This window comes from Canis lupus, chromosome 1, assembly GCF_003254725.2.
Source record: "Canis lupus dingo isolate Sandy chromosome 1, ASM325472v2, whole genome shotgun sequence".
In the NCBI taxonomy this organism is placed as follows: domain Eukaryota; kingdom Metazoa; phylum Chordata; class Mammalia; order Carnivora; family Canidae; genus Canis; species Canis lupus.
Genome location: NC_064243.1, coordinates 83,505,846 through 83,528,823, shown reverse-complemented (window position 1 = coordinate 83,528,823; position 22,978 = coordinate 83,505,846). Strand labels below are relative to the sequence as shown.

General features: G+C 39.1%; 1 protein-coding gene across 1 annotated transcript in view; it reads right to left on the bottom strand.

The window, feature by feature from the left end:
- TRPM6 (transient receptor potential cation channel subfamily M member 6) overlaps window positions 1-22,978 on the bottom strand; it is a 137,159-nt gene that overhangs the window by 37,375 nt on the left and 76,806 nt on the right. The window contains exons 22-28 of the mRNA XM_025423303.3: window positions 21,388-21,562; window positions 21,066-21,180; window positions 17,183-17,376; window positions 13,628-13,760; window positions 4,790-5,931; window positions 4,493-4,605; window positions 178-301 (exon numbers count right to left, since the gene is read on the bottom strand). Of these exons, the coding sequence (XP_025279088.1) occupies window positions 178-301; window positions 4,493-4,605; window positions 4,790-5,931; window positions 13,628-13,760; window positions 17,183-17,376; window positions 21,066-21,180; window positions 21,388-21,562 (1,996 nt within the window). The remainder of the gene's footprint in view (window positions 1-177; window positions 302-4,492; window positions 4,606-4,789; window positions 5,932-13,627; window positions 13,761-17,182; window positions 17,377-21,065; window positions 21,181-21,387; window positions 21,563-22,978) is intronic.

The following is a 22,978-nucleotide window of genomic DNA, read 5'->3' as shown; positions in this document are numbered from 1 at the left end:
TGGGGTGATGTGATGAGCACGGGTGTTATATGCAACTGATGAATGACTGAACTCTACATCTGAAACTAATGATGTACTATATGTTGGCTAATTGAATTTAAGTTTGGGTGGTCCAGGAGTATCATGAGGAAACTTTCTCACAGTTTTTGAGATCCAAGAGTCTAGACTGTTACATACTTATCTGATTAAATTTGGACACTGTGAGCCAGTTCTTGCTGCAGACCTCTTCTTCTGAGATTTTATTTTCTCCTGGCTCTGAATCCAATTGGTCATTTTGAGAGCAGGTGTCGACCGTTATGACCTGGAGAGAAAGACACTTGTTGGAACGTAGTGACATTAACCTGAAAACATTTTGAGTCATTAATGTGACTCATAGAGGTACTATGGTGAACAGCAGCGGTTGTTAACATTGGCTGCGCATTAGAATCACCTGGAAATCTTTGAAAATTTCCATTAGTCAAGCTGGCAGGACACAAGCACCCATGATTATTCTTTGTGGTCATGACTGAGAACAAGGGTGGGGGCAGCAGTCCTCAAACTTGAGTGTCCATCAGAATCACTCAAGGCAATGCTAAACCACAAATCACTGGGTCCCACCTCCAAGATTCATGATTCAGTAGGCCTAGAGGGAGAAAGAATCTGCATGTCTAACAAGTTCCCAGATAATGCTAATACTGCTGATAGAAGACCACAATTTTAGAACCAGTGGCGTAGAGCAAAAAACCATAAGGCTTGGATCCAAAAAGGACTTGTGTTGGAATTCTAGAGATCTATAACTTTATGTGAACTTCGATAAATCACTTAATGTCTGTGAGCCACTTTCCTTTTGTCATTAAAATAACAGATAATCAACACTAATGGCTGCCATATGTACTAACCGAAGACAGAGAAGAAATGAGATAAATTGACAAAATACTAAGCAATAAGCAAATGCAAATTATTAGTACCTAAGCCTGGTTTCAATTTCTAGTTAAATTCTGGCCACTTTAATGATTGCAAAAAAACAAATCTATTGAATTCATATTTTGTAAGATTCCAGCAACTCATATCATTTTCCCTGAAAAAGAGTCTTTACAAGCTAAATCTTCCCCTGCAAAAAAAGGTAATTTTACATAATTTTCTTAATACTTTTCTCTTTGCTTCTGCTTCTCATTCTAAAAAGAGCTGAGGTGCTTTAAAAAATGCAACCAGATTATTATATGGAAAAATGAAGCAGGGCATTAAGATCATGAAAGATGAAGTCCTATGGAATTACTAAGTCAGATCTAAGGCTACTTAATAACGAATAAAAAGATTCACTAAATGAAAATGTGAACAGAACACTTTGGAATTTGTGGGATATAGCTAACACAATGATTAGAGGGAATTTTATAGCACTAAATGCCTGTATTAGAGAAGAAGACAGTCTAAATCAATGATCAAAGCTTCTATCTTAACAAACTAGAAAAAAATAGAGCAAATTAAACCCCAAGTAAACAAAAGAAATAATAGAGCAGAAATCAATGAAAGAATATTCAGAGACAAATCAATGAAACCAAGTACTGGTTCTTTGAAAAGATCAATAAAGCAGATAAGCCAGTAGCCAGACTAATCATGAAACAAAGAGAAATACAAATACAAAATATTAGAAATGAGAGAATTGATGTCATTACAAACCCCACAGACAATAAGGGAGTAAGGAAACAATATTATAAATACTATATGCCAATAGATTCAACAAATGAAATGGACAAATTGAAAGATACAAAGTTCGCTCAAGATGAATCAGATAACCTAAATAGTCCTATCTCTATTACAGAAATTGAATTTGTAGCTAAAAACTTTCCCACAAAGATGATTTCTTTGGTTAATTCTACCATTCTACCAAACAATAAAAATTGAAATAGTATCAATTCTATATAAACTCACCTAGAAAATTGAAGAGGGAACACCCCAACTCAGTCAATAAGCCCAGCATCACCCTGATACCAAAACCAGACAAAGACATTACAGGAAAAGAGATCTATAGACAAATATTCCTCAAAAATACAGATGCAAAAAATCTTATTAGGATTTTAGCAAAATAAATATACAAAAAAGATAATACATCATGGTCAAGAAGGGTTCATCCTAACCAAGTTTACTTAATATTCTAAATAGAACTTCTGCATTATAAAATTGATTAATATAATTAATTATATTAACAATAAAAAGGAAAAACCATCTGATTATATCAGTAGGTTCAGATAAAGCATTTGACAAATGCTAATCTCTATTAATGACAAAAATTTTCAGAAACTAGGTGTAGAAGGGAAGTTAACTTGATAAAGGGCATTTATGTAAAAAAGTATAGCTAGAATCATACTTACTGGTAAAAGCCTAAATGCTTCCTAAAAGCAGAGACAAAGAAAGGTTATCTACTATTGCCACTTTTATTCAATATTTTACTAGAGATTCTAGCCAGTGTAAGAAGGCAAGAAAAATAAATAAAAGGTAAAAAGTAAATTTAAAAAGTGAAACTATCTTCATTTGTAGATAACATGACCATTTATATAGGAAATCCTACAGAAGCAACAAAACTTACTCAAACAAATTAGTAAATTTAGCAAGACTGTGTGGTATAAAATCAACATTTTGAAAATATATTTCTAGGGGCGTCTGGGTGGCTCAGTTGATTAAGTGTCTAACTCTTGGTTTCAGCTTAGATCATGATCTCATGGGTCATGGGATCAAGCCCTGTGTTATGTTCCACATTCAACAAGGAATCTGCTCAAAGACTCTCTCCCTCTGCCCCTCCTCCTACAGCTCACATTCTCTCTCCCCCTCTCTCAAATAAATAAATCTTTAAAATATATGTATTTCCATATACCACCAACAAATAATCAGAAATTTTTATAATTGCATTTATAATAAAATAAAATATATTAAATACTTAGGGAAACATCTTTAAAAAACATGCAAGAACTATATATTGAAAACTACAAAACACTGCTGAGAGAAATTGAGAAATATCTAAATAAATAGACATATCATGTTCATGGAACAAAAAACTTATTATTGTTAAGATGCCAATTCTCCCCAAGTTGATTCACAGCAATTCCACTCACCCTAGTAAGCTTTTCTGTAAAAATTGCCAAAGTGAGTCTAAATATATGTGGAAATGCAAAGAAACTAGAATGGCCAAAAAACAAAACAAAACAAAACACCAAAAAAACCAGAACTTTGAAAAGGAAGAAAAACTTTGGCAGGCCCACATTATATGATTTCAATATTTAATATAAAGTACAGTATTCAAGATAGTCCAATATTATCCTAGACATATATAAATGGAATAGAATAGACTCAAATAAATCCATACATATTAAGGATATACATGGTCAATTAATTTTTGACAAAGATGTCAAAAGGTAACTCAAGAGGAAAAAGACAATATTTTTACCAGAACATGGTAGAAAAGTTGTTATTTGTATTCAAGGAAAGGAGAGAAAGAGGAAGGAAGGAACAAAGCAAGAAAGAGAGAGGAGGAAAAAAGGAAAAGAAGGAGGGACCTCAATCCTTACCTATCATCATATACAATAATTAACTCAAAATGGGTGCTAGACCTAAAAATAAGAGAAAAAACTATGAAACTTCTACAAGAAAACATAAGAGAAAATCTTAGTGATCTCGGGTTTTGCAAATTTTCTTAAATAGGACACAAAAAGCATAGACTATTTAAGAAAAAAAACAAATACTGGACTTCATCAACATAAAAAAATGTATACACTGCAAAAGATATTTATGAAAAGTAAAAGGCAAGATCAAGAGAAAATATTTGCAAAACATATATCCAACAATGAGCTTATATCTAGAAAAACTTCTGACAACTTAATAAGAAGACAACCCAATTTTTAAAATAGACAAAATATTCAAATAGGTCACCAAAAAAAAAAAAAAAAAGATAATGGATGGTAAATAAGCACATAAAAGACACCATGCAACACTCATTACTACAGAAATGCAAATGAAACACCATGAGATGCCACTACCTACCCCATACTATGGCTTAAGTTAAAAAGACTGAGCATACTAAGGATTGGTGAGAATGTCGACCACGGGAACACTTACAAACTACTCCTTATAAACTGGTGGGAATGTAAAATGGTACAGCCACTTTGAAAAACAGTTTGGAAGTTTCTTCTAAAATTAAACAAATACTTACCATATGACTCTGACATTCCACTCCTAAATATTTACCAAAGAGAAATTGAAACATATGTCCACACAAAGCCTTGTGCACAAATGTTCATAACAGCTTTGTTTGGAATAGCCCAAAACTGAAAATAACACAAGTGTCCTTCAACATGTGAGCTGATAAATGAGCTGTGGTGTATCCACTCTGATGACTCTTAAATTTACATCTTCACTCCTTCCAGTACCAGCATTTTATAGTGTGCCTGGTGCTTTAAAAGTCAGAGAAATCCAACAAAGATAGGCTACTACCTCAATCGCCAACAACACAAAAGACACTTACTGGCACCTGCAGTCCTTGTGTTTTCTTCTTTTTCTTTGACGATCTCTTATCCTTGATTAGCATTTTTGTTTTGATCCATGCTAACTGCCCTATCTCTGAGGATCTTGAAAGGTCTGTAAGGGAAAAGGTTAGCATGAAAAAGTTTAAGATTGTGCAGGAAACCATTTGGTTTTACAGGCAATGGAGAAGGGGGAGGAGAATGAGGATACACTCAGAGGTCAACTTTTTAAAAATAATAGCAATGCATAAAATTTAATAATTCAAGACCACATTTAAAAAAAAAAATTCACTTCTTACTTTTAATCTTAGAGATCTTCAGTTTGTCCTCCTTGTGGAATCGCAAACTATGACTCCGAGTGAAGGGCCTATCTCTGCGGAAAGGATTGATCCAAAAGGATGTGTCTGGCTGTAGCCATGGTCCTACCTCTGAGCAGTCACTACTAGGGGCCAAGCTTGATGAGTTATCAGATAGAGATCTGGCCCGGATCTGCCTCTGTCCTTGGTCACTCTCTTTAGAGTCACTGTTACTCGTGGAGGCCAAGCAGGTCTGCCATTTTTTCTTGATGCTAAACACACCAGTTTCATCACCTTCTGAAAATGCCCAGTTCACATATCCACCTCCAGTTCCCATGCTCTCTACTTGGGAGGGGAGGGAGGTCACTTGCATTGGCACAGATGTGCAAATCAGAGTGGGGAGACCTTGCTCCGCCTCGTCTTGTCTGGCCGGTGTCTGAGCGATTGACCTGTACCGTGCCTCGGGTTCGGCCACTGAGCCCTGAGCTGAGACAGCTGGAGTCTGCCAAGTCAGATGAACAGGCACTTCACCCTGGGGGACCTGTTCAGTTGCCAGCACCTTTGTACCTGCTTCCATGGATGCTCTGAACAGAGGCAAGTCAGTTTCTGCAGAGAAAGGAACTCGCTTTAGATCAGAAGGGACCAGGAGAAACTGGCCATACTTCGGCTGCCCTTGCCCATGAAGGGACACCCCAGAAGCAACTATAGCAGTTTCTGTTTCTTGCTTTTCCTGCTCATCTCTTATATTTGAAGCCTCTCTCAGATTGTCTGTGATCTCAAGAAGGGGTCCCCTCTGTACTCTCAGGGTGTGCTGGCCTCTGGCCAGGCTCCGCAGCAAAGAAGGAGGCATGCTATAATACTGGTATTTCTTCTCCCCAGAGACTTCCACGCTGCCTAGAACCCCTGCACAGATGACATTGCTCCAGCTGTGGGGAAGTTTTCTGCAAGTAGAGTGTTTTCTGCTGGCCAGGAGAGCCTCATCCTCTTGTAAGGTGTCAACAGCAGAAAGGACTTTTAGGGTATCCACTGTCAGGGCAGAGAGGTCCTGCAGATGTCCCACTTGGCTGTCCAAGGACAGTAAAGAGTCCTTTATAAAAGACACTTTTTCATTCATTTCTTTCAGTTGGAAGTACATCTCTGTAACCCTGATGGTAAAGGGAGAGAGAAAACCAATAAACACGTCGTTAAGCCAGTGGGAACTTGCCTGGCTCTCCTCCTGTCCTATTTCCATCTTTTGGAGCTGCCTCAGCCTAAATGCTTCCCCAAGTTGGGTGAGTTTTCTGTCTTCTCATCTCAGGTGACCTCACGCCCTCCTATAATTCCCACTATTGCCCCAATGAGGAGACATGATACGTCTCCTTTTCTAGCCCTTATTTCTCTAACATCTCACAACCATGTTTCCAGCTTCCTGCTAGTCATCCCTCCAAAAGTTCCATGCATCAGCTCTATTGTATTCGTTAATACATTCATTAATTTACATGACAAACATCCCCAAATCTCCTAGTGACAAGCACTTTGCTCTTCTGGATAGGAAAAGAAGATCTTGAGGAAGAAGCCAGAATGAGAGGAACAGAATTAATGTATGTAAATATGTAATTAGAAAATAAACGTATAGATCTTAAAAACAATACAAGTCTACAGTTCAAATAGGTTTCCCAAGCTTCAAACAAAACCCATTTTAAGAGACCTACATTCTGAGAAAGGCTGTGGCAAATTTTTGAAGTCATTTTGAATACTTTAACTCAACATTACAATGTCCGGCCATTGATTCATGTAAAAGCAACGCAAGATATTTTCAGCTGTGAAAGTCAGAAGTTAAATTGAAAATAGAATCTAATTAAATGGAATATCTGATTTAGAGACAGGGAAAAGAATGAAGGAGATGTTGGTTAATATTATCTGTCCATCTGTAAATATTTCTATAACGGGATGGGTTTTGTGCTCTCCATCCCAAAAGAAATAGGTTGAAGTCCTAACCACCTAGTACTCTTAGAATGAGACCTCATTTGGAAATATGGTCTCTACAGAGATAATCAAGTTAAAACAAGGTCATTAGAGTAGGCCCTAAGCCACTATGGCTGATGTCCTTAGAGAAGGAAAATTTGGACACAGTGAGAAGATGATGTGAATATACACAGGGAGAAGCCACCCTATGACGTCAGTGATGTATCTATGAGCTCAGGAATATCAAGGATTGCCAGTAAATGTCAGAAGCTAGAAGAAGCAAGGAAAGATTCTCTACTAGAGTCATCAGAGGAAGCATGGCCCTACCAATTTCTTGATTTTGGATTTGTAACCTCCAGAACTGTGAGACAATTTATTTCTGCTTTATTTCTGCTGTCATAGGACACCCAATTCTTGATACTTCCTTATGGCAGCCCTAAGAAACTAATACAGCTTTCTAAGCTTTACAATACAACAAATTACAAAATACATCATGTTTGGTTACATAAAAACAAACTCGTACACATAAAAATATAAAATTTTAAAATAAGCAGTAAGTTAGAAATTATTCTAACAAATGTGATGTTTGTATCCCTTAATAAATCATAGCTTTCACAAATTGTTACAGAAAAAATTACAGAGACTCCAAAGGACATGAACAGACAATTCACAAAAGATAAAATACAAAAGATAAGGAGACATGGTAAAAATATTACACCTCATTAGGTATGCAGGAAAATTGAAATTAAAACAATGATTCCTCTACATTGTAACAATATTTTTTTGTTTAGCCTAGCAAATGATTAAAATAACTAAATGGTGACAAGGCTGCAACATTGGGACATTCGATTAAGCAATGTACATAAAGAGACTATGATTTCACTATGCTAACGCAGACAAATACTCCTTGCATTATGAGATAGAATATTACGCAGCCATTAAAAATCATACTTACATTGTAGAGTGTAATTTCCTTTGGCTATTTCTGATGGTAGGCATGGGGATGTGTATGTCTGTTATGTTCTATATTCTATGCTTTTAAATTTGGTATAAAAACTTTGTAAGTTGAGAAACAATAAAAGTTACAAATATTTATAAATAGCAATTATTTGAAAAGTATTTTTGGTGTGTAAAGGTGGGTAATGTATAAACTTGTATAATTTTTTTAAAGATTTTATTTATTGGGATCCCTGGGTGGCGCAGCGGTTTGGCGCCTGCCTTTGGCCCAGGGCGCGATCCTGGAGACCCGGGATCGAGTCCCACGTCGGGCTCCCAGTGCATGGAGCCTGCTTCTCCCTCAGCCTGTGTCTCTGCCTCTCTCTCTCTCTCTCTCTCTCTCTCTCTGTGACTATCATAAATAAATAAAAAGTATTAAAAAAAAAAGATTTTATTTATTTATTTTGAGGGGGGCAGGGGCAGAGGGAAAGGGAATCTCCAGCAGACTCCATGCAGACCACAGAGCCCAACGTGGGACTCAAATCTCATGACCATGACCAGAGACAAAAATCGAAAGTCATATACTTAACTGAGTCACCCAGGCGGCCCCAACTTGTATAATTTTAACTAAAAATATATGGAAGACTAAATGGAAAAAAGAACAAAATGTTCACAGTGCATTCTGACTTATGACATTTTTTCTTTCTTTTCTTTCCCTGTTTTATTCTTTTATTTGGATAAGTGAGTATTCTGGCCTAATTCTCAATAATGAAAATCTTTGATAAACAGAAATACAGGGTGGGGGGAAAAAACCCAACCCAGCAAGGGAGGGAATCTCATCAACAGTTTCATGGCTGACATGACCATATGCAAAAATTAAGAATGATCCCTGGTCTTACATGGAGCCTGGAAGAAGCAGTGATTATGCTATAAAGGACTTAGCATTCAGCTGCAGAAGCACTTCCCAACATAGTGTGAGACATCCCCTCTCTAGAATGTATCCCAAGTGGCATGGATTGAGAAATCCTCCATTTCTTCTTTCTGGGAGCTTGGCAGATAGGAATTAAAGAACAAAGAGGCTGATATTTTCCGTGTTTATTATATCGTGGGTAGGACCCTCTCTTTCTTACTTCTGCTATAAATTCAACTTCTGTAACTAAGTAGAGGCTTAATAAATGCTTCCTGACCTTCTGGAACCTGCAAAACGAGAATTGGCAGAGACGATGAGGGAAAGAGCACAAAATATATGTATACTCCCTTCCAAATATGCTTAATTAGAGCCTCTCCATTTAGTGCAGTGTTTCATCTAATTCAAAAACAGAACAGTCTGAACAGCAGTAATGGAGGCTCATTAAGTTCCATTAGCAGCAGTCACATCAAATGGACACAATAGAAACCAGCAACTATTCACAGCAACAGGTAACATTTGACAATAGAGACTGGTTAGACAAATAACCTGGTCACCCTCACATCGGGTTCTCTTGCTTATTTTTTTTTTCCCTAAAGCATTATGTCCCATGAGACATATTTTAATCATATTCCTCAACCACCACCTATATTAATTTAATCTAGACTTTCAGTGATTCTGACATGTAAAATAAATTCTTAGAAGTTTAGTTTCCCCTGAGCACAATCTGAGGGTGGGGGGGAAGACCAATATAACTATTGTTTAACTGTGGGTCCTTGGAGAAGATGTTTTAAAATAAGATTATAAGGAGTGTAATTATAATCATCATGATAATTGTAATATTCTCTGAGTTCTCACTAGGTGCCAGGCATGTTACAAGCCTCTATAGTATTATTTTATTTAATCTGCATAACAACCCTATAATGGAGGCATTCCTATTACTCCTTTCATAAAAGAGATTAGGTCGCGTGGCCAGTTACATGGCTAGAGATGGAGTGAAGCTTGGAACCCAGACAGTCTGACTCCACAACTAGTAGCATGAACCCTGGCACTCTGGCACCTCTGAGCAACTCATCGGAGATCTAGGCAAAGTTCTCACAGAGGCCTTAGAAGCGTGGGAAGTGCTAAACAAATTATGCCAACGTTTCCCATGCTGGGGGTGCTCACGAATGTTTCTCAATAAGGTTTCAAAGTAAAATGATGACAGGATGTCAGGACCTGCTCCAATGATAACTTTACTGAGTCACAATATGACTTGTTTTAAAATGTCACATTTCCCAGGGACACCTGGTAGGCTCAGGTGGTAGAGTGTGCAACTCTTGATCTCAGGTTGTGTGTCCGAGCCCCACATTGGGTGCAGAAATTATTTAAAAAACTGAATGCAATATTTCCAAAATATAACATGCTTAAATGGAAAAATATCCAATTAACATCTTACTCCATAGAACAGAAAGCAAGAAATGCTGGTTTGTGTTGCTAGGGTCAAAAAGTAGCCAGTGTTCCAGAGAAAGGGGGACATAAAACAGCCTAATACTTCTCTATTTCAGGTCTCACAACTCACTCACTTAATTCTGCAAGGATATAGGTGATCTCTCCTTCACAGGTAGGCAGCTGTGCAAATATCCTCCTAATCTCCTTTCCCTTCCTCTTCAAACTAGCTCAAGCTACCTCAGGGAAGTCTTCTTCCCTCCCTCTCATGCTTCCATTGTGAACTCCCCAGAGATGACCTCAACAGGGCTGACCATGCAATTAGAAGGCTGGTGAGGTAGCTCTAGCATGAGGGAGAAATGATGATGTTTTGAAAAGTGAAATTAGGCATTCATAATCAAATTCTAGAACCCATGAAAGCCTCCAGAATACTATTCAGAAGATACATAGCCATCTACCTTCTACTCCTTCCTCTACCCAAGGAAAAGACTCAAGAGGGATATAATGATATATGATGATTGATGGTGCTGGTCATATTACAATCACCTCCACCACCACTACTACTATTACTGAATTACTTGTTCATAAATGTCTAGTTCTCAAGTTTGCACGCTGGATCCATTTGACTCATGACACTACCATTTCCTAGTTTTCCTTATTCTCCTCTGGTGGGTTCTGGTTAATCTTCCCCATAAGCTCCTCTTCCCTGCTCTGCTACACAGGTGTTGGCACTCCTCAGGGTTCCACCTTCAGCCCACTGAGCTTCCTCATCCTTCTTGCTTCCTGGGCATAATCACTTCCCCTGTCATGGTTTTATTTTCTCACAAGGGGCAGATGACTCCCAAATCTCCTTGTCTAGTTCAATCTTGGCCTCAGGACTTCATAGCCTCACATATAATGCCTCCCAGAAATCTCTGGCTAAATGTGCCACAAGAGTCTCAAGCTCAACAAAGCTAAAACTCATTGCTTGCCCCTTACCCATGTTTTTTGCACATTTTTTTTCCTATCATGGTGATGCCATTTTTCACCTAATTACCCCTGCTACAGATATGAGAGTCATCTTGGACTCCACCCTCTCCCTTGGCTGCACGTCCAACCCCTAACTCCCCTCATGACTCACCCTTTCTAAACATGCCTTGATTCATCCCTTCTGTTATGGTCTGAATGTTTAGATCTCCCTGAAATTCATATGTTGCATTCTAACCCCCCAAAGGTGATGGTATTAGTAGGTGGGGCCTTTGGGAGGTGAATAGGTCATGAGGGTAGAGTCTTCATGAATGGGATTTGTGCCTTGAAACCCCACAGTGCTCCCTCACCCCCTCCGCCATGTGGAAGACACAAGAGAAGTCTGCAACCCAGAAGGGGGCTGTCACCCAACAATGTTGATCTTGGATTTCCCAGCCTCCAGAACTGTGAGCAATTACTTTCTACTACTTACAAGCCCCCCAGCCTCTGGCACTTTGTTATATATAACAGCCCAAATTAGACTCAGATATGTCCTTTCAAACCTACCATGGCTGGTTTGGCTAGCCCCCGTCACTCATCCTCCTGCTGCATCAACCCCTGCTATCTCCATACTTCTGATTCCGACACCAGGAATCCACACTGTAACTGAAGGCATTTGCCTAGAACTTAAATCTGTCCATATCTGACCACCTAAAAATCTTTAGTTTACAGTGCAAAGGAGGGGCTTTCTGTGACCTTGTCCTCATTCATAATCTGGGGCAAGGAAATACATCTCATCTCATGTATTTATTCTCTTTTTAAGTTTTGAAAGAAAATATGTATTTAAAAAGAAATCACACTCACAGTTTGGGGAGACTATTGTTACTTTCGCTGTACCCTTACTATCGATCAGCACTCTGCCACATAGTCCATCTCTGTTACTTCATGCAATCCTCACAGTACCTCTAAGAGCTAGGTCTATTTTTGGGTGCATCTTACACATAAGAAAACAAAGGCCAGAGTAAATTTGCCCAAGTGCACAGAGCCAGTAAGTGACAGAAGCAGGTCTTTACCCGGGCTCTCTAAACTGCTATCTGGGCATGTGTTTCCTAGGAAACAGAGAGCCAGGCTGGCCCACAGGACTCAGCGAGCATATCCACCAAGGAGGCAGAATGTGCAGTAGAGGAAAAAGGTAAGAAAAGCTCATCAAGCTCTGGCCTGAGTATATTATTTAAGGAAAATAAAATTTGTGTGCTCGCAAACCTTTATTTGATATCTTTTCCTCAAAATAAAATTTGGTCTGACATTCAACCAGCCACCTAAATACACATTTACATAATATGACACCAATTGAAAAGTCCAGAAATATGACTTCTACCCATAGCAAACCATTTAGGGAGTTCTTCACGTAATTCAATTTTACAGAGAGCCACATTTAAGGATTCACTGTCTATCCATTTGGACATCAGAAAAAATATATGCATAATTAGCTATAACATTGTATAGTCAGGTCCGTGTATATTCGAAAATAAAGGAACACATTTAAGTTCTGTCAATTTGCTTCTGGGTACAAAAAAATTCTGTGGGTTTTTTTGTTTTTTGGGTTTATTTTTTTTAAATGCGTACAGGCATACCCTAGCTGCAACCTCTCTGCTGGCCCCCCTGCTGGGGGTGTCGGGGGGGGGGGGGGGGGGGGGGGGGGAGGTGAGGAGCCCAGGCATCAAGGCCTTTCTTGTGGCCAATCGCCTCTTCCCTCCTGCTCCTGCGATTTCTCCTTTGCTGGTGAATCATCTCCAGGACCATACACATTTCTTTTGTTATCCCCATGTAAAAACAAAACCTCACCTGCCCTTGTCTCCCCAGTGCAACCAGCACGTAGCCCTACAGCTTCTCCAGTCCAACCCACCATTGGTGGACACACACTGTTGCCACGGGCATTCTCACTGGCTGTTCCTGCAGCCAGGGGACCATCCCACTGCATATCTGGCCTACCTCCCTCGGGTCTCTCCTCCAACTCCTCCATGACCTCCCTGGCCCAAGTCAAAGAGAGTCCACTCAACACCACCACTGCCTCCCACCCCCGCCTCCAACTCTGGCAGACCCCTCACTACCATCGAAAAAATGCAACTAGATTTTTTTCTTCATTGCTCTTTAACTGATATTAAATTGCATATTTGCATGTGTTTCTCTGTGTATTACTTCTCCCCTGCCCCCTGACCCCTCTGCCTGCACACACTAGTCTTATGAAGGCAGGGACTCTTGTCTCTTCTTATTCACTATCTCTTATTCACTATCTCTGGTGACTAGAAGGGCACCTGGAACATAGGAGGTGCTCAATAAATACACATCCATTATGGAAATACTATATGCTACTAGACAAGATTGTAGAGCACCCAAACCTCTAGGTTTTGAAAGTCCATCTTTCTACTTCTTCAGACATTCTTAGTAGAATCAGGTTTGGGGGGAATGCCTGGGTGGCTCAGTGGTTGAGCATCTGCCTTTGGCTCAGGGCGTGATCCAGGGTCCTAGGATCGAGTCCCACATTGGGCTCCCTGAATGGAGCCTGCTTCTCCCTCTGCTTATGTCTCTGCCTCTCTGTGTGTCTCTCATGAATAAATAAATAAAATCTTTTTTAAAAAATCAGGTTTGAGGAGCTGGAAAAAAAAAGACTTATCTTTTACCTTTCTGATGTTACTCGGATTCGTTCCTCATAGCTATTATTCAGACTTTCCGTCTTCTCATGGAAGTATATTTCCACACACTGCTCTTCAAAATCATGAAGTCTTTTCAGATCCTCCTCACTCAGATAGAGTTCTATGTAAATAAGTATGGCACATAAAAAATCATTATTTGTCTTTAATAGGAAGCTGATACAGAATAAGAGTGGCTTTTCTTCCATTTGTGTTGAAAATAAAGTATAGCTTGTGTGATAAACTTTGCTGCTTCGTCACACCAAATTCCTAATAGTAATAGAGAAGCACTATGCAGAAACAAATAGAAATACCAGTTTGGATCTTTCCTATTATTCTAAAAACAGGAGTGGGGATTTGAAGATGACTCATGAGGAACACTTTCTGTTCAATATGCTCATAGGGTAGACTGTATCTACACATTAACCAAGCTTCATTATATTTATATGCATATGGGGAAAGAATCACATTGTCATTTTTCCTTACCACCTGTTTTGTCTATCAAAATTACATAAGCAACCTGTAGGTTAAAATCAAGATAAGATCAAGTTGAAGTCTGTTAAATTAATCCAGCAAGTGTAAGAAAGTTTCACCTTGTTACACTGAATTTGTATATACACTTGAACCTTGAGCAACATGAAGTGTAGGGGTCCACTTGTATGCATTATGGTTCATTTTGTTTTGTTTCGTTTTCCCAGTAAATACAGTAAAGTGATGTATATGTATTTTCTCTCCTTTACTATTTTCTTAATATAAACCTTTTCTCTAGCTCACCTTATTGTAAGTCTCAGTATATAACACATACATTACCCAAAATATGTATTAATTGACTGTTTATGTTATCAGGAAGGCTTCTGGGCCACAGAAGTCTATTAGTAGTTAAGTTTTGGGGGAGTCAAAAGTTATACACAGATTTTTGAGTCCGCAGGTGGCTGGTGCCCCTAACCCCCATGTTGCTCAAGGGTTAACTGCATGAAATTACTCTATTGGAAGCAGAGACATTATTGCCAGCCACTGGCTGAGACTATCCACTTTCTTTGACATAATCATAATTAACTCACAAAAAGACACATTATCATGATGTTACAAAGCTAACACAATTCAATTGTCAGACTTCAGTGATACATTCCGTCTACCACCTTTGGCCCTCATTCTGATCTAACAGAAAAGTATACTGGCTTATGAACAAGTTTCTAACACTTGGAAAATATATAAATGGTGTTGCAAAAGGTTAAAAAGGGAGCATTCTCTTCCTTCAGTGGTTTCACTTAAATTAGGAAAAAAAAACCCATCAGAGTTCCTTCAAACTTACTAGAAATCCAAACATTTCATCATTTTCCAATAAAATGAGACAAAAATATAAATTTTAAATTGAAAAGCGTGGCAAAGAGAAAACAATATTCAGCCATAAAAATATGTCCACAATTGCAATACACAATGTTTTCCGATCTTATGGTGTGAAAGAATGCTCAGATACTGAAAAAATCCAGTAACCACCCCCCAAAACCCTAAATACTCATTTTCATTAAGGAATCATTAAGGAGAAATTTTACAGTTATCAAGATTTGATCCTTCTGTGGATTCCTGAAAACAAAACCCAAAGACCAATCAATTCCAGTGACAGGTGCAGCTTGCACATGTGGAGCATTCTTGTGACTCTCCACCAGGTGGCACTGCTGCCCCATATGCAAACGTCAATCTTCACTAGAGGATTGGAAGAAGTTTTACAAAAATTCAAGATTTTTTCAGAACTCAGGATGAACACACCTCTATCCATCAGAAATTTACTTGAGTTATATACAAGAATCTTCCTATAAGTGCAGATGAAGGTGAAGCTAAAATCTGGCCAAATCCCAGCCAATTCCAGGATCTCTCCCCTGGTTCACACTCTCCTATTAGATTACAGTAGTCCTCAGCCAATGCCTGGGATGGCTCTCTATTAGAAGCCTAAAGATTATAATATAATTATAAGCCTTTAAAGTGACTTCCGTTGTAGGGTGCTGGGTAGGTCAATCAGTTAAGTGGCCAACTCTTGATTTCAACTCTGGTTATGATCTCAGGGCTGTGGGATTGAGAGTGGCATGGGGTTCCACACTCAGTGCAGAGACTGCTTGAGAGTCTCTCTTCATCTCCCTTGCTTATCCATCCCCCATCTCCTCTCTCTAAAATAAAAAATCTTTTTTAAAAAGTAATTCATCTGTGCTTTGCCTTCCTCATATAGTCTGAATCTATGGAGGGGATGGGTGCAGGAGGGAAAAGAAAAGTAAATCTCCAAAGTGACTTAAGAAGAGAAAAATACCTCCCTAAGCCAATTACCAGCAGGAACAAAAGCATATCATCCTATCAACCTTGTCATAACACCTGTCCCCTTAAAAGCCCAGGGAAATGGAAGAGTACACAATCCCTTATCTGAAACTCCTGGAACCCAGTATGTTTTAGAATTCAGAATTTTCCTTTTCTCCTTTTGGAAAAATAATATAGTGCATATGCCATAAATGAAGTAAAACCCCTAACTGAGGGGAGGGCAGCACCCTACAATCCAACACATTATTTTTGTAGCAAAACCAATGAATATTCATGCTACAACAGATAAAGAGAATAAACGGCTTCACAGGAGTCCCATCAGCCTCTTTTGTCCAAATGAATCTGTAACTTAAGAAGAAAAAAAGCTTTCTGTTTTCAGGGATATTTTGGATGTAGGAATGGAGATAACAATTGTGAATTTATGCCACCCCTTTTCTCTATGTGTAGGAATTATCTAGAAATGGGCCTGGTACCAATTGTGAAATTGCTTGAGAGAAACTACAATAGGTCTGTAAAACCACAAAAAGAAATGCTCTATTATAACAATTAGTGTGAGAGTCATAGCATGCAGTGAAGATGTGGATAAGCAAAATGAGCTAGGAGACTCTCAAAATAGGCAGACTTAAGTATGGCAAAAAGAAGAGAAAGAAGAAGAAAAGGAAAACAAGAATCTACGTTTCTGCATCTTGAATTGAAAATATGAAACAACTATACAGAATAACCTCCATTCTCAGTAGATTAGGAAGCAGAGAATCAGGACTCTGGTTAATAAGTGAAGCCGAGTCTGTCTTATCAATTTCCCTCAGTCCACGAGACCTTCTGTGACTCCTTTCTGTTTGGATTCCATCTTCAACAACAGGCAATGAGTACGGTTCACTGTGACTGCTCCCCAGGAGTCACTCTGATGAACTCCCAGGTGAAAGGAGAAAACACAGCTTTTCCAAGTAACATAAAGCCTTTCCACACTCAAGGAGAGATTCTGTTCTTAACCTCTTCCTTTTTTCCAGAGTATTGGTTAATTTCCTCAAAAGGTACTACCACCACCTGATGAGATCAATGTATTTCCTTCCACCCAGGTCTTCAGCTAGTACTCTCTCTCTCTCTTTCTCTCTCTCTCTATATATATATTGAGTGACCCCCCCCCCAGAGCCTTCCGCCCTGTGCCCTAAATTGAACTGTGTGTTTTCACCTCAGATCTCCACTCTTTACTCTCATGCTGGTGCCCCACCAATGAAAACTTACTTAATCCAACATCACCCTCCTCTTGGTCATTTGGGGCCTGATGATGGCAAAGCCGGCGAAGGAGAAGACCAACATGGCTCAGCAGGATGAAAGGTGGGGGCAGCCAAGGCTTCTGGTGGTAGGTCATGATGTAGCGATATCGATTGTACTTCCATAGCTTATTGGAGATGGATTTCATATCCATGTAAACATTACTGTAAGTTGTAGTGAAGAGAGGGATAATGTTTTAGTATAGCATCCTGAAACATAACAGATTCTCTATTTTACAACTTTTATGACTGGTTTGCCTGAGATTCTCAGCAATTAGTCAATAAAAATAATAGCTATTGCACTTGTGATTCTTCATCTAACCAAATAAGATGCATTTAATCATCCTCTACAATCAAATATGCTCATAAGAATAATAAACAAAAGATTAAAATTACAATCACAGAGAAAATGCTGATGTTTTAAAAGCAATGAACATATACTGCCCTCTGTCCTATTCTTGGTTCCCCATCTCTTCTCAAAGAAGAAGCTCTTTTTGGTCCAGAATGGTAAATTATAAAATCATTAATGTTTCTAGATCATCAACCTTATGAAGAGATTCTCCTCCTGTCAAATGTGAGAACTGATAGAATAATCCTAGTTAAAATACTCAAGTGAAAGAATATTAATGAAGAAGCGATGGGAAAGAAAACTCAGTTCATCCTAAAATACCAAGAAGCAGAGCTTCTATTTAGAAACTAGATAAAATTGTTTACATTAACTTTACAATGAATATAACCTCTTATTGGTAGGCTACCTTGGATTATCACTTTAAGGACATCAATATTAAAATGCAGATAGTACAATAAATACCATTATAGAACCAGTGATGGAAGTTGTGGTGGGTGGTACAATTATTCTAATACAACCTATCATCCCAAATTACTTAATGTGAAGTTTGTAAAAGGATAGGAGTGGGGAGAGGACACAATGGAATATCTGCCTTAACATTCTGCTTGGGCTAATGTTTAGTTTCTTTAGAGAAAGATGGCAAAGTCGTACTTGAGGAGGACAGCCAAAATTAGCCAATAAAAATACAGGAAACCCTAAACTTGAGCAAGGATAAAGAGAAGTAGGCAGAACTATTCTGGAGAAAGTCAGCTTAGAAAAAGAGGAAGGGGAAAGTTTCACAGAATCCATCAAGTAAATGATGGAAAGATAGAAAAGTGGTTTTTAACAGGAGTTCTCAAAGTGTGGTCTGAATCAGAATCAGCATCACCCGAGGACATGTCAAAAATGTAAACTCTCTGGCCTTAGCCCAGAACTACTGGAAACTGCAGCAGAGACATTATAGTGATCTGTGTCTCAGGAACCCGTCCAGGTGATTCTGCTGCACCAGCAAGTTTGAGAACCAAGATTAAATGCTGCTGTCACTCCAAGTCTGACTACAGCCTGCCCACCAGCAGGTGGCAATCTTCACAGTGTATTTCAGGGTTTTGGTAATTCTCGATATAAAGAATCTGGAATGGACCCCTGGACAAGTAGTCAGATCTGGGTTTCTCAGCTTGTTTGGTCCTCACTGTGTTCCTCTCTAGGGTGAGAGGACTGGTCTATGTGAGGATTTCTTAACCTTTCTTTTGACTCAACCTATCATTTTTGAGAAACAAAAATCTCATACTTAACACTCAATATTATTTGAAATGTGGAAAAAAAATAGCTACATTAACTAAATACCAGTAAATATTAGAAGTTTATAAAAAGAGATGACAGTTATCATATAGTCTTGTGACAAGCAGAAAGGTATGTCTTCCCCCATGTATTTGCAATAGTCATTTTTTTAAGTATTCTGATTTATTTTTGCTTCTCTCCATTATTATTATTATTATTTTTTTTTTTTTTTTTTTTTACTTAGATCCCATCACATTGATTTCTCTTCTCTTCTTTTTTGGTACTTGGGAAAAATTCATCAGCAAAAAAAGACAGTAAAATATCTTTTCCTTATGGTGCTTATATTCCTGAAGAGGAGACCCATAAACAGGGAAGGGGGGAAGTATAAATAAATTATAAAATATATTTGTATTTATAAGTGGGTATAAAGAAAGAAGAATAGGGGAAACCAGACATGTCAAAGAGATGGCTGAGGGAAAAGGGGCTGTACTTTCAAATGTCATCCTTAGGTTAGGGCTAATGATAAAGGGAACATGTGAGCAAAGACTAGAAAGGGGTAAGAAAATGGATCACACCAGCAGGTGATGGAAGAGCACTCCAGGCAGAGAGAATAGCAGCTACAAACACACCTGTGCTTGTTGAAAACCTATGAGGGGCCAGTGTGATTGGAGAGGAAAGGGTTAGGGGAAGAGGAGTGTGATGCATGATTTGAAAAGCAGCAGGGAAGCCAGATCACTGGGGTTCTCTAGGTCATTGCAGGAACTTTGAAATGGGATGCCACTGAGGGTTCGGAGCAGAGTAGTGACATCACGTGACATATGTTTTTAAAGGGTCACTAGGAGCTACCATGTTGATAAGAGAATATGGGGCCAAAGATAGAAGCAGAGAAATGAGTAGGAGGCTCTCTGGTAGCAGTACGGTGGCAAGGGGTGGTTGGATTGATGATCTGTTGGGAGGCAGAGCCAACAGGAGTTCCTGACAGTTTTGAGACAGAGATACAAGTGGTATTGAGAATGACTCCAAGGCTTATGATCTGAACAAATGGGGAAATGGGAGACTTGACAGAAATTTGTGGTCTTCTCCATAGATTTGGGAATGATGACAAATATATGCTGGGAAAGAGAGGAGATCAAGAGTTTGGACATTTAGAATTTTAGAATTCTATTATACATCCAACTGGCAGTGAAAGTGGGCAGCTGGATCTGTGAGGTTGGAGTTTGAGGAAGAGATGGGGGATGGAAACATAAAGTAGAATTTGTCAGCATTATAGGACACTGACAAGATCAAACAAAATGCAAATAAGAGATGAGTGGGTGCTTCGGTGGCTCAGTTGGTTAAGCGTCTGCCTTTGGCTCAGGTCATGATCTCAGGGTCCTGGAATTGAGCTGTGCAATGGGCTCCCTGCTCAGTGGGCAGCCTGCTTCTCCCTCTGCCCTTCCCCACAACTTGTGTACACTCTCTCTCTCTCTCTCTCTCAAACAAATAAACAGAAATCTTTATGAGAGAGAGAAAGAGAGAGAGAGAGAGAGAGATGAGCAAGGTCTGGGACCAGGGACATTCCAATGTTACAAGGTTAAGGAGGAGATGATGCAGAAAAGCAGACTGAGGGCAGCCAGGGTGGCTCAGCGGTTTAGCGCCACCTTCAGCCAAAGGTGTGGTCCTGGAGACCCGGGATTTGAGTCCCACATCAGGCTCCCTGCTTGGAATGGAGCCTGCTTCTCCCTCTGCCTGTATCCCTGCCTGTGTGTGTGTGTGTGTGTGTGTGTGTGTGTGTGTGTGTGTGTCATGAATAAATAAATAAAATCTTAAAAAAAAAAAGAAAAGAAAAGAAAAGCAGACTGAGAAGAAATGAAAAGTGAGCTAGAAGAAAACAGAGACTAAGATACACTGGAGCCAAGTAAAGAAAAGCCAACAAGAACCCCACTGTCAGCTTTCAATCTCAGACACTGTTATTCTTCCATGATTCCAATTCATTGCTTTATTACAATGCATGTTCTCCTTTCATTCTGCTTTTATTAATTTCTCTCCATTTATTGTTTTTTCCTCTTTTCTTGTGCTCTGCTCCCTATCTACCAGTAGTTTCATGCCCATATGTCAAAACTACAGTGAAAAAGGGGGAAAAAAGGAACACAGAAAACCCAAAGGTTTAATACTCAAAATAGATTTTGATTCAAATGAAATCATGTTGATTTAATTTTGATTAATTTTGATTTACATAAAATAACCATATTTAATTAAAATAACCTACTTGAAAAAAGCAATCAACAGGTTCACCATGATGATATACTGTACGAAGAGGTAGACAGCTTGGAGAAACGGAGTAAGAAAAGAACCAGGGGGGCAAGACGGGCGGCTTTCGCAAACTACAAATAAAGAATTTAAAAGAATGAGAGATAAGATGAATCACAGTCCTATGGTTCTACACAAATATTTAGCACATTAACTTAGCAGAATACCGCCAATTTTCGGCATCTTTAAGATCCAGATGAGTATTTTCCAGATTTTTTTTCTTTTACTCTGAATATCCACAAAGGTTTGATTTCTCCGTGATGGCAAAATCCCCTACACACCATCTATATCTGAAGCATAGACTTCTCCATAAATCATCCAGTATGGCTCAAATACAACATCTCGAGCAAGACTCCAAGATGGAAGCTGCTTTGGCGAAAGTATGGCCTTGCGGGCCACTCCAAAGCTCAACAGGACTATGGCCATCAAGATCACAATGTAGAACATGTTTGCTGTCTGCAAAAGAGCAAGGCACAACCAGAAGTTTACCACAGATTTGAAATTTAAAACAAATCAAGCACTAGCATCATTCATAATTACACCTCCAATAATAAGACTGTCTAGTCATTGACCAAAATGCCCTTGTCCATGAAGAGCTGGGCTTCCTGTGGCTAAATCACCTCCTTCTCTCTGTACATGTTTTATGTTGATGTGGTCTATGGAGGAACAGAAATGTGCTGAGGGTAAAGAATTTGTGCTTAAACAAAAAATAGGAAGTATTCAAATTAGTCAAATAATCCTTATTCCTAGGATTATCTTCAGGAGTTGATTAGAGTCTGAGAAACTGATCAAGTCAGATTCATTTCACTTACTAAATGTACATCACCTCAACCCATTGGTTCACTGTGGCAGAGATAATTATGCCGTGAGTATCTTATGAGCTCCTTGGCATTTCTTAGCCTCCCTTCCACAAAGCTGGGACCCTATGATCTATTCTAGCCGATGGCCTCTGGAGTAATGGGAAGTTATTTTACTTCCTGTCCAGAACAGTTAAAAGCCATTGGACTTTCTCCATCCCTCTCATTCCCCATCATAGGAGGTCTTGGAAGCCACATGCTGACATGACTCCATCACCAGGTGGAAGGATTCTGGATCCCTGACTTATAGGGTAGAGGTCAGTCCCCATGAACACTCATTACACTTTGCATTAGGGAGAAATAAACCTGTACTATGTCACTAAGATATGTTAGTTACCTTGGCATAGCCTATCTGGTAAATACCAATGTCACCAAAATCAGAGAAAACATTGCCAGTCTAAAAGTGTAAAGAAAGAAAAATCTGTCTTTGGAGTCCAGAAGACACTCCCTTTTCTGTTCTTCTTTGTTTTCACATTATGATTCTTTCTCTAGAACTCGTCCCTTCCCTGCCAATGGGTATTTCAGAAGGAAGAACCAAAGATGATCTGGAAGTACTGTACTTCCTAGAGGGTGGGTCTCAGGTCCCTCTACAGAGCCTGTTAGAGAAGGGTAACCCACCTGCACAGGAGGCTCAGGTGAAAGAGCCAGGTAGTTCAGATTTGAAACCTGACCTCCCTACTTATGCCCTTGGGAGATCTGCTTAATCTCCATTTCCTTATATGTAAAATGTGGATAATAATTGTACCTATTTCATAAAGTCATTTTGAAGATTGAGTTAATAGGTACAAAGTACTTAGAACTGGGTGTGTCCTACAATATGTACTATTTAAGAGCTGGCCAAGGGTGAGGAGATACTTTAGCAGAAAATATTACTGCTATCCTCACATAAACCTCACCCCCAAGAATTACCATGCTTAGAGACAAATTTGCTTCAATCATACTATCTGGCCCCTACCCAAAAAGTTAATAAGCAGAGGATCCAAATCAACGAGCCAATACACTCTCCTAGGACATT